Source organism: Pseudochaenichthys georgianus, chromosome 20, assembly GCF_902827115.2.
Source record: "Pseudochaenichthys georgianus chromosome 20, fPseGeo1.2, whole genome shotgun sequence".
Classification (NCBI taxonomy): Eukaryota; Metazoa; Chordata; class Actinopteri; order Perciformes; family Channichthyidae; genus Pseudochaenichthys; species Pseudochaenichthys georgianus.
Genome location: NC_047522.1, coordinates 9726596 through 9739176, shown reverse-complemented (window position 1 = coordinate 9739176; position 12581 = coordinate 9726596). Strand labels below are relative to the sequence as shown.

Below are 12581 nucleotides of genomic sequence, written 5' to 3'. Positions count from 1 at the left end.
AACAAGTGCAATTTGGTCTTCTTGTCTGGTTAATGCCAAATAAACTCTGAAAGAACGACTCAAAGTAGTAGATTAGTGGATTATAACAAAGAGTGTGCATTACCCCACTTGCTAGGTTTGCCAAGTTAATATGCAGCAACATACCGTGTTTTAACTTTTGTTATCACTTCTAAAAGAAAAGCAACAACACTGATAGTTTTAGTTTATTTTTATTTCATGTTCAATAATCACATCACTAATCAACAAGTAATCACAAAAAACACTGTTTTTCAAACCAAAAAATGAAATTCAAATTAATGAAGAAAACAAAAAACACCAAAAAACAATGAGGAGGTTCTGCAAATGACATAGAAAGTCTACCTAACACATCCCATTGTTGTTTTTCAGCATGCTCTGCAGGTACAGCACAGCACGTGTTTATTAGCTAGTGTTACTCTTGCATGAGTGCAGTGTATGGTGCAGTGGCGGTACATGACGATCTACAACGCTCCTTGGATAGAATACTGAGGAGCATTTATTACACAAGCAAAATCCGGAAACTATAGGTAGTTAACCTTAGATAAGGATGTGTTAGGGTCTTGGTGTGTGTGTCTCTCCTTGGCAGGTTGCTGCTTTTTGAGTGCTATATGTAGCAGCCATTATGTTTGATATGAAGTACTACTAAATCACAGGCCTACACATCTACCGCTACACTTAGTGCCTGCTTCATCAACAAATTCCCTTTGCCCACTGTCATATACTGTACAGTGTCATGTGTTTCAGGTGCTAGGTTCTTTTATCATATGAACCTCTATAGGTCCTGAAAGAGAAGTTAACCAGGTATTCCCAACATTATTCTTATATCTTAAGACAGGGCTTGCGCTGTGTTGCATGGTATAATAGTGTGTTGGCATAATTGCCCACTGCATAGTAAAAAAAAAACTTGTAATAATGGTTGCAAGTACAATGTTTCTAAATAAAGTTGCGCAATAATGAAAACATCAGATGTAATGCTATTTTTAAAGACTTTGTAAGTTATGTATTGGGGTTCAAATATTGTGCAAATCCTTGGGGAAACTCAAGAACACAGTTTGTGAAACTGGCTGTCACACATCTTAATTATAATCCCTTCAACCAATGAGAGCACAACCACCACAAGGCTACAGGAACACAACGATAAATACATATACAAAAGTGTTGCGTCTTTAGTACAATATATCTCAAAAGACATTCTTTCACTTCAGTGGCCCCTTTCTAATGAAAAAAAAAGACCTTTTCAATTCATCATACTAATAATCTGAATAATAGTAATTAAAGTCACGATAAAATGCTTCCTCCCCTTGTAACCATTACTGGACAAGCTGTTCTAAACAAACCTTCAAAATCTCTACCCTCCAAACTCCTGGATGCTGTTGCAGTTCTGTCAAAAGCTTCTGTACGAATCATTGCTTAAGTGACAATTTGGATAGGAAAACTGTGTTTGTTCCCTAAAGAGCAGTCGAAATGAGCTTTGGTATTGGAATTTGAATGAAGACACATGCAATGTGTCCATACTACAGATAACAAAAAGTCAAACCAAAAGTTTGCATCATCGGTTGTTCTGACTCAAAATCTTTACTTATTATCAGATGAATTAGCTGGCTTGTGAACATAATGTCACTTTTTGCAACTAAAGAGCCATACTTCACTAGGGAGTTAGTGGAGATGGAATATTGGACTTACATTCACAAAGTTGAAAGAGAAAAGACTCAACATAAATGCTTATTTTGCTCTATTGGATGTTAAAAAAGAAAAACATACATCATGACATGTATATTCTGTGTTTACAGCTGCTTTGGGCTGCCCCCAAGTTGCCCCCTAAAAATGATGCAAGGTTCAAGAGATTATATTTTGTGTTCAGTAGCAAAAATGTTTCAAAATTCCTGATGATACACAGCCATACACTATACTCAAAACTGAGCATAGTAGTGATGCAGTTATGTCTGACAAGTGTTACCATGACTTTTGTACGTGATACATCGCTGAATTAAAATACTTCTAACATAATCAAAACTTTTTTCATTTATTTTAGTAAGTTGGAGCCATGCAGTCACTGTATACAAATCTGTGGTAGAATTAATGATGAAACGACAACCATCAGAAACTAGCTCTTCCTCTCCATCGCTGTTAAGAGTTACAACACGTCAGCGACGAGTTAAACATATGGTACCAAACACTTTGGGTCTTAATGCACAAAGGCTTTCATCTCCAGTATAATCTGACCATGCATTATAAAGGCAATCAGTTGAATACATTGCTACAAGAGAATAGTATAAAGCAACATCATGTTCCACTGCCAATACTCAAAGAAGGAAAGTGCTGAACAGTTATTTGAGATGTTTATATTCAGCTAGAGTCAAACAACATGCTACCATAACCCTTTTAGAAACACCTGATATTGAACAACAACCATTACTACTACCAGGACAGCTTGATTCACAGAACGTCCTTAAAACCAGGTTAACCGTAATGTGTTATGTCATGTTTCTCTGGACTGCATGCTTAGTTAAAGCTATACTTTAGCAAACTTTCTCAATTGCAATTCAAGAACGTTCAGGTTTCCACGTGCAAAGCACACCTCAAATGCGTCTTTTCAACCTCCTAGCAACACCTCTTTTCCTACTTTCTTTCTCTCTATCCTTAATGTGTGTGCTATTGAAAAAAAAAAAAACGGCCACTGTATTGTTTACGCAGGAAGAGACGTACAATAAATAAATATAAACTTGTTTAAAATCAAGAAACTAGAAGGAAAGAAACCTTGAGAAAGACAGAAATAAGATCCGAACAGTACACCAAAGCTCATTTTTACACCAATTTTGTCACTCAAACACATCATCACAAACACAGAGAAAAGAGAGTTAGCTACAGCCTAAAATGATTCAAACAGCCTACTTGTTGTCTAGCTTTTATTGTTTATGGTAATGAGAAGAGAGGAAGTGACTAAGCAGATGAGATGAATTACTATGATGTTATTAAAGCAGACACTAAGGAGAAGCTATGTGTTTGACAGAAGCCAAAAGGTGAGTCCAAGAGGGTTTCCATGCTGCTCAGTTGAAGTAATCGCTACTTATTTGGTGTGTGAGATGATGGAGGGTAAGAGTACACGCCCAGGCTGTGGGGAAAGGATCTGAGGGACAACCATGGATCCAGCTCAACTTGGAGAACCACACATTTGAGAAAACGTTATTCTCTTTTCCCTCCACATAGATTCCCACCGAGGCCCAAGTCTTTAAAGTCACTTCAGCTAAATATAGAGGGGCAAGATGATGAGCTCAGATGTGAGAGAGGAGGCATGAGAACATGGAGTTGATATTAGAGCGGCAGAACTATTGTATGATTAAAATATTTGTAATGACACATCTAAGCGTTTTCCAGGATGGGGGAGTGAAAGGAAAAGGTCCCTTTAGGAGCTGCTGCTGGACCTCCCCTCGCATCATCATGGAGGGGTCGGGTGGTGGTAGTGGTGTAGAGAACGGGAGGAACTGTGCGGGTTGGGGTCTGTTGTCGTCCTGGGGGAGGGGGGGCTGCCAGGTGAAGATTTCGGCGGCGTGGTCCGTGCGAGAGCGAGCATTCTCGCGGAAGTTGAGCTTGAAAACACTCAATCTGCAGCAGAAAGGTTAGAAAGAAAGTGGTAGAGGAGAGAGAGAGGAGGTGAGGGAGGGAGGAAGACAACAAATATAGAGGGTGGTATTGTTGGAGGGGTTGAGATGAGGGGGGGCAGAGGGATTGTAGAATTAGATGCCTGCAAGATAAGAAGTCGAAAGATGATGGTGTGATCAGAGGTCTTTGGACTGGAGACAACACGATGAATACAGCACACACACACACACACACACACACACACACACACACACACACACACACACACACACACACACACACACACACACACACACACACACACACACACACACACACACACACACACACACACACACACACACACACACACACACACACACAATATTAATAGAACAATCATGTCATTGTTAGCTAATGAATGTTTCGATGCTTTTGAAGTTTCCATTGGTCCCTCTTCTTTAGAGAAGACCAGGAAATGGTGGATACACGGATCGTGTTCAAATCTATAGGCACGCAATGACTCTAAATAATAATGATCACGCCACCAAACACACATGAAAACTAAAGTAACAAACCTGTTTTGAAAAATGTAAGAAGTAGAAAGTACAGGTATTTGTGTTAAAAATGTAAGAAGTAAGTATCGTCGTGGAGTATTTGTACTCTACTTCCCACCTCTGCTCACGCAATTATCTCAGTCAGGGGAGGAAAAGTAATCTCCTCTTGCTATACAGCATGCAATGTTTCAGGCGTTTGGATATTGCTGGGCTTCATTCCATGTCTCCTTCTCCCGCAGCAACATGGCTGACACACACTCACTTGTCTCTGGGATGCGTGCGTCCAGAGCCTGGAGACCCTCATTATCACAAGGGGGCCCCTCCTTCAGACCATTCTCCCGGGCAGCAGGGCTCCCTTCCTGCCCCGGCTCCGGGCCTGGGGCTGCGGTGCTGCTCACGGGGGTCCCGTTCCCCTCTGCTCGGTCCTGGGCTCCCTCCGCCTAGAAACACATAGCAGGGTGTGTCAATGGGTTGGGATGGGGGTTGAACAACCTGGATCTCATGTTATTACATTTGGTACCTTTTGTTAAAGACAGATTACAGTTCTGTATTTGGTTATTTCCAAAAATTGATATTTTTAAATGAATGTATTAGGAGAAACCCCTTGAGATAATTTAAAAATAAATAAAAACTGAACAGAAAACAAACAAAATAACAGAAAGCAAAGCACAACAAACAATAACAAACCATGTAAAGTCTGTTAAATTCAATTCATGAAGTAATACACCAAATTACAATGTGATGGATAGCTGTGTGTAATAGATCGGTTTCTAATATCTAATAGTAGCAGGACAAGTATTCCAATATTTTGGGGCTTTAAACATGAACACTCTTTTGCATCTCAGGACAGAGTGTCTAACTTGATAATTGAAATGTAATTTACAAAATACTGCTTTAAATAAGGGGGATACTAAAAGTAAAAACATTTGAATATAAGTTGAAGCCAATGAATGTGTCTTCTTACATTTAATCAAGGCCATTTAAGTGTGTGCAGTGATGTGCATGAAAAGGGCAACCAATAACTGCATAAACTGGGTTAAGTAGAGATCTGTTTATGTGAATTCTGGTAAACAACATCACAAAAGTCCATAATCGGAAGTATTAGTTGAGAAGCAATTTTCTTAGGGACACTGAACGTAAAAAATTGCGAATGCGATGTAAGACTGATTCCATAATTTTCTTTTGATAACACATGATTTATATGCTATTGAAATGAAAGTTCAGAGTCTAGCCATACACCAAGAAAACTGGTGAGACAGATGTCTGGCTAAAAGTATGAAAACATCAAGAACTAGACCAAGTGGAAGGGAGATGGGATAACAAAAACATATTTGTTAAAATGTTAGAATGAATGCAATGATAGAAAGCAAAATCGTAAATTCAACATCAACATGTAACATAAATATACATTTCTCATGGACCACAACCCCTCTGCATGATAAAGTAATATCATTTATTAGTAATAATATATTATGTATCTATAAAAATAGACTTCAGTTAGAACTCAAAGATAACAGCTTGCTCAGACAGGTTAATATGGGAATGCTATTTGTAGCGGTTGATTATGCATCTTCCTGGAGGGTGCACATTATGGGGGAACAGTGTGTGAAGATGAGAATGTGAGTTAAGGATGGGCTCATGAAACAATAAAAGCTCAGAGAGGATGAGGGAATAGGTCACTTCATCATGTATTGTCCCTCTATAAGTTTCTCGGTGATTCAAATTCTTTTTGAAATGTTTCATATTTTAGAAATCTCTGACCGTCATGTGAACCGTTTCTCTGTATGCCTGTCTCTTCTCATTCTCTCTCTGAGTGTTTTTGACAGGGCCGAGCGGCGCTGTGCCCTGCAGGGAGGTATTCAGACATGTTTTAAACAGATGGACAAAGATCAGGAGAAAAGGGGCCGTTTGCAGGTTCAGATGAAAAGGTTGCAGGATGCCACAGATGGTTTATGACAGGCTGTCATCAGTTATTGAAGCTTGAAGCCACCCATCTTTTAGTTTATGAACACAGCGGTGGAATGTGCACGAAAAGCTTAAAACACCTGAAGTAATAGTGCTGCATAGGTTCTGAGATGGACACACTTTTTGCCAGTTGGAACAGGTTTGAACCTTTTTGGAATTTGTATTTCTTCTGGGATCTTCTCACTGGTTAAGAGTGGGCGGAACTATTTTAGATAAAGGTGGACGTTGTTAGATATTTATACATGAATAGTTTCTCTTTTAACAGCAGAGCTATTACTTTAATGACAAAAGGTACGTACAACCTTTTCAGATACAGATTGAAGACTGAGATTTGTCTCATTATTGGAGGAAGTAAATAATGCCCTAAAGGACTGCTTTCATATAAACACATTGCCTCCAAAGCATTTCATGTAAATAATAATAAAGAAGTTGTCATTGAAATGCACACTGTGTTGCCATAATGACTAACTCAAGTAGGTTGCAATTATGCATAATGTGTAATGACTTATTAAAAGCAGTAAGTGTATTTTAATTTTAACTTGCCAATTTACCGTGAAACAGGATTTATCTTATCTTATCTGTGATTGGCTGGGTTACTAAAGCGCTTCAATTGCAGTGCCCTGATCTGCTTTTCCACTATACAGGAATATAATATAAACAGTTTAAAGTTAACAGACAGACAAACCGTGTGCAGACTGTAAGATGTCCCCCATAATAATCTCACCTTCATGTCTCCTCCAGCAGGGGAATGGCTCAGGTTGTCCATGGAGCCCACTTTGGCCTTTTCCCTGAAGCTCACCTTGTGGGACTCGACCTTTACAACGCCACCGCCTGCAGCACACAGAAACATTGTTATTATGATAGCTAAATAGTCATGCAATACACAGGCATGGATACAAGCTTTCACATGTTATGACCATGTGCAAAACAGATCCAGCTTCTATACAGCCTTCTGTATGTCAAGTCACTAATCTTGTTTATTTTACTGTATATTGCCATATACATATTTGGCACCTGTATAATGATTTCAAGATCCACTTAATAAGACAGGGGGTCAACGTTGAATCAAAACCGCACCCAAACATTATATACTTTACGAAAGACTGATATCATTTTTTCATCTAGGTCCGTCTAACAGTTTATGAGCATTTGGGGATGGATTAAATGCAATAGGGTAAAAACTACATTTCCCAGCTCACCAGGCTTGTACTTGATGTTGTCCTTGGAGCCGCACTTTGATGTCACCTTACTCAGATCCACCTTCTTGTTGAGAATCTGCACCTGCCAAATGTCACACAAGCCTTAAGTGTTAAAACGTTATACAGAGATCCCTCGATGGTTTCATTTTAGGGGCTATTCCTTCTTCAGCTGCAATAAAAGCACACATTAATCACCACCATCACCATGCAACAAGTGGTGGAACACAAACTGCTGATTGTATCTGGATGTTATAGAAAGTAACATTCAGGTTTTTCAACACCATCTTGAACACACTTTCTTTGACATCTATAATGCATTATAAACCATATTTGAAGTACTGCATGAATACAACTATAAGCACTAATATTGTATCACTGATCATAATGCTTACTAACAATTATTTTAACACCTTATTAAACTTTATATAATGACTTATAAGGTCAAGTATCATAATATTGAATACTTACTGGTCATTCGCATACATGACTATAGTGTAGTATGATTCCAATAGTTTAAATGGCTTTTAATAAGTGTGATAAAGCATCATAATAATATCATTAATACATCCGAGGGGTCATTGTGTGAACAGCAATTTTGATACTTGACCTCATATGTAGTTATAAAAGTCTTTGTCATTATGCATTATCCGTTTTTACAAATGCTTATCATTTTAATTATATCGGGATAACAGCACATCAATATATACGTATATTTATAATGCATTATATACATGAAAGTGTGACCACAAATCTATTTCCATATCTTAAGAAGTAAAACAATTGTAGACGTGTTCTGTAAAGATGGCAGGAACACCACGCTGCAGAAGGTGAGACAAATGCCAGAGAATAAAGAGAAAGCATAATATCAAGAGTTCCCAAATGTACCTGTTTGTGATGATACTCTCCTCAGAAACAGACAATCTTTACCACCAGCCAATCAGAGGCCAGTGTTGATTGTTTGCTAGTTTATTAATCGTTTTTAGTAAGGTAGTGAGAGGGCAAGACAAGACAGGAGGGGTTAAAGGAGCAAGGGGGTGTGCAGCGGGTTCTGGGGAAGGGCTGATACATCAGGCTTGCTAGCATGCTGTCCAAAAATCCCCTAAACTTCTAAGAGAACAGAGAGAAAGTGTTGGCGGCCATAAGTAGCTTGACTTTAAGAGCTACATTCACTTTTTTTTTAAAAGGCTGTATAGACTGTACAACTCACTCAGGTTGGAAGTGATTTGAGCGCTCTTCGATTTGGGCAAAATAGAGATGAAAATACAATATTTGTTCCATGCTCTGTTCCCTAAAGCCACGTTATTTCACTGATTGACTTATGAGCTCTGCTTGTAGGCCAGGCTGTACTTACTTTCCCTCCACCAGGAACATGCTTCATATTGTCCTTGGAGCCCAACCGTGAGGAGACGTGGCTAAAGTCCAGCTTTTTGGATACAATGTGAACCTATATGGAACCAGCATAGCAGCAAGAGGGAAAATAGAGGAAAGCAAGGGGGTGGGGGGGGAAGGGGTGACACCAGAGGAAGTGAAAGAAAGGTTAAAGCAATAGAAAAAGAGAAAAGATTACAGAAAAGGGTAGAAAAAGAAAAGGAGAAGGGAGAATAGATCACCATAACGGGCAGGGTTAGAAGGACAGAGGGATGAAGCAAGGGTCACCTGGGAAACAGTGAACATATGCTTGATATGAACTGCTGGGAATGTAAGCAGTCGTGTGTTGCCACATGAATAGCGACAGTGACAGAAATCCAAAGGAAGGTATGAAAACCAGGTCTGTAAAAACTAAATATTAGAATTCCACAACCTCTTTTATAGAGCAAACACATGCAATCACACAAGAACATTAACCGGTTGACACACAGTGAGCGGTGGCAAACATGAATACTTTAGTTCAATGACAGGTTAGACTGCTAGAAGTAACTAAACAAACCCAAGGCAGAACACTTCTAGAATTTAGAAGTAATAATAGTAAAGCTCATTGCTTGTTGCTCGTTTCCATAAGACACAGACACACATTCTCTCCACACAGTCACAGAGTGATGGCCCTGATCCCAAGGGTCCTACCAGCAGGGGTCACCAGTGCAGCCTGGTGTGTGTGATAGAGAAGCCCCCCTGCTGTAGTAATGCAACATCTACCAACTTCAAAAATGTAGATATGGAGTGCACCGACTTCAGAATAATATTGTATATTATTGTAACTGTTATTTTGATCAAAGTGACCAACTGCAGCTAGCTGTTACTACTTTGGTTTGAAAGGAAAACACTGTATTTAGTTTTGCACTGAACTACGGTAGGTGGATTGGTTTAGTTTAAGGACTTTATGTTTTTTTAAATGATTTTCCATTCTTCAACACCTTAACATCATTGGATACCTCCAGGTAACAACACTTGGAATTGAAAGTTGTTTTTGCCAAACTGAGTACCCTGGAAGTAAAGTAGAAAAGCCCTAGTTTGCCTTAAATAGAAGAGCTATTTTGCAAGATACATTAAGTCAATTTGATCCTAAAAAGACATGAAATAGTTTTAAAATATAATAGCACATGGTCAAAAGCCCTCAGTAGAGCTATTCACATTAAACCAACTAAAAACATGAAGTGTTGAAAAGAAAATAGCAAAAATATGTATGAACAGAACCAACAAAAGAGAAGAGAGGGGTGGGAGTTGGATGTTGTGGTGAGGTTGGGGAGGAGGAGGAGGAGGGGACTCACTTTGCCTTGGCTTGTATCTTTGGAGAGGACGCCTCTGCTCTGAGAGGCAGATGGCACCTGGGGAGACAAGCCCACCCGGGGTCAACAACAAAAACAAATGATAACAACACGCAGGAGGAGGAGGAGGAGGAGGAGGAGGAGGAGGATGCCATGCAGGAAGAGGTGCAGGGAATTATGTATGTGGACAGAGGATACAATACAGAAATCAAAGCTTAAAATGGGTGAAATGGTACTAAATAGACATATATGATATGACTTATTGCTTGGTTTTGCAAGCAAGTGACAAAGCCAATAACAATGAGAAAGAAGGTGCGGAAAAATCTAGTGAGGTGAAATAACCTTGTACATTATGCTAACATGTTGATAGCTGGTTATACACACTATGGATAGTGCTACGTTCACTCTGGTTATTATTTCAAGAGAAGAGCTTCAGAAAGAAGTTTGAAGAGTAAGCGAGGGCCACAGGACGCCACTGGTGCAGGTTAAAAAGGCCTTCAGATTACCTAAAACGTTAGTCAAGGCGGAGCCAGTGTCAGAAAACACGTGATTAGATGCAGAACACTCATGTAATTATGAAAGCTGCAGTTGGAGGACCTACCTTCCCTCCTCCAGGCTGGTGCTTCATGTTGTCAGTGGAGCCAATCTTAGAGCGGACGTTACGAATGTCGGGGGCCGGGGCTGTCCCGGGGCGGGCGGCGGTCCTAGAGGTGGTGGTGGTAGTTGAGGAAGTGGTCCGGGAGGTACGCGGAACCAAGGGCTTCTTCTCTGGTGCTGTGCCAGTGGTGGAGGAGGAGGGGGGGGGGGGCCGGTTTGGCTGCTGTGGGTCGGGTGCGAGATGCAGCGAGGGTGGAAGTAGTGCTGCGGGTGGTGGAGGTGGTGGTCTTGGGCTTGGTGGGGTCGGCTAGTAGAAATGGAGTGGGAGAGTTATTCAAAGCTTTATCGAGCTTTATTGTAAATAACAAAGTATTTTGGAACGGTCTTAAAGGCCTCCTCCAGATAGATAAAAAACATGTTTATGAAGTGTTTTTCTCAAAATACCAAACAGATCACCCATCATACTCCTCTATTTCAGCCTGTTAGAGAAGTGCTGATTCTGAGCTTTAGAAAAAAGAAAAAAAAGAGAGGAGAGCTCATGCAGGAGAATTCTACCCAGATACTCATCTAAACGCTGCCGTGATTAAACACCATATTATGTTCCAAACCACATCAAGGATTATTTCTGAAACAGCGTTAGCTCTGAGTGTTAGCGATGCTTGCTAACGTAAATACAGACCATATTACTTCCAAAACACGTCGCGCATTGTTTCTGATACAGCAACGTTTCTGATAGGGCCGTGGGTGTAAAGCCAGCCCACATTATGTGCGTGTAAAGCTGTGATGTGCTTAGAACGAGCAAGGTTTTATGTATTCAAGGCATACTGACACAACCACTGTAAATACATCCCGTCTGTCATTTACAGTCAATCCCCTGACGAATAAGATAGCCAAAAAAGTAAATAAACTAAATGTATAAAAATAAGACAGAGATGGAGAGCAGACCAGATAGCAAAACAAAGGCAAACAGAGAGCGTATCATCACCAGTGCACCTTTGAAAGGAATACCATTTCTTTCCTGTGGGTTTTAGTGAATACTTTTCAGCATCCTTCCCCTCAGCCTGCTAAACTACAAGGCACTTGAAAATGTGTCAATTCATATTCACTTTGCTACATGTCAGCTTTTTCTTCAGAGTGCTGCATATGTCCTGCTGTCCCTGAGACTCTGCCTTTGGTATATCTCCAGCTCTTGTTAAGACGTGTTTAATTGAGGAAATCCTCCCGCTGTATCAGCAGGAGCTTCAAACTCCTGTCAACAGCGAGGGGACAGTAATCCACTGACTGCTGCGGTGAAGGGTTTTAACTCTCCAGGGCCTTTCAGCAATAAAGCCTCTCTCTCTGGGAGCCTACCCAGCATTGCCATGCTTGGACAGTGTGTGCTGCAGTGTCACACTCCTGCTGACAGCTCTCCTGTTGCCAACATGTAAAGTAATCTGTCGACAGTAAAGCTGTAACTGTGTGTGACGAGAGAGCGGGGAGGTACACATGAGGAAAAGGATTACAGATGAGGAGAGTGAAGAAGAAAGAGGACCAGAAATATATCCAGAGAGCAAAGTCACAGAGGAAGAGAGAGCTCTGCGGAGGTCAGAAATATTGGCACCAGTAGAGATTTTATTAAATACTAAATTCTAACTCCTATTGACTTCCTAATGGTCCTGATGTAAAAGTCACATAGATCTTGGCAATGACTTATCATGTGAAACATATTGGAAAAGTAAGTCACAACAAGGGATGTAAAGAGGTTATGATCACTGGAAGTAGAGGTGAAAGAAGAAAAACAATTTTGTAATTCTAAACTTCTAAATACAAATAAGTAAAAAAGAAATGCAGTGTATGACATATGTTAACTAATGTCACTAACTATATGACCATTGATCGACTTTCAGTAGTATCATGTCATAACAATATGATGACATTTTGATCATTAGTGAACACAATAATATATATATTTTTGTGGGGTAATT

General features: G+C 40.0%; 1 protein-coding gene across 1 annotated transcript in view; it reads right to left on the bottom strand.

Moving 5' to 3' along the window:
* Positions 1-193: 193 nt before the first annotated feature.
* Positions 194-12581, bottom strand: part of LOC117465674 (microtubule-associated protein 4) — a 116813-nt gene continuing 104425 nt past the window's right edge. The window contains 8 exon segments of the mRNA XM_034108636.2: positions 194-3760; positions 4417-4594; positions 6844-6950; positions 7319-7400; positions 8670-8762; positions 10024-10080; positions 10622-10819; positions 10821-10924. Of these exon segments, the coding sequence (XP_033964527.1) occupies positions 3753-3760; positions 4417-4594; positions 6844-6950; positions 7319-7400; positions 8670-8762; positions 10024-10080; positions 10622-10819; positions 10821-10924 (827 nt within the window). The 3' untranslated portion in view covers positions 194-3752.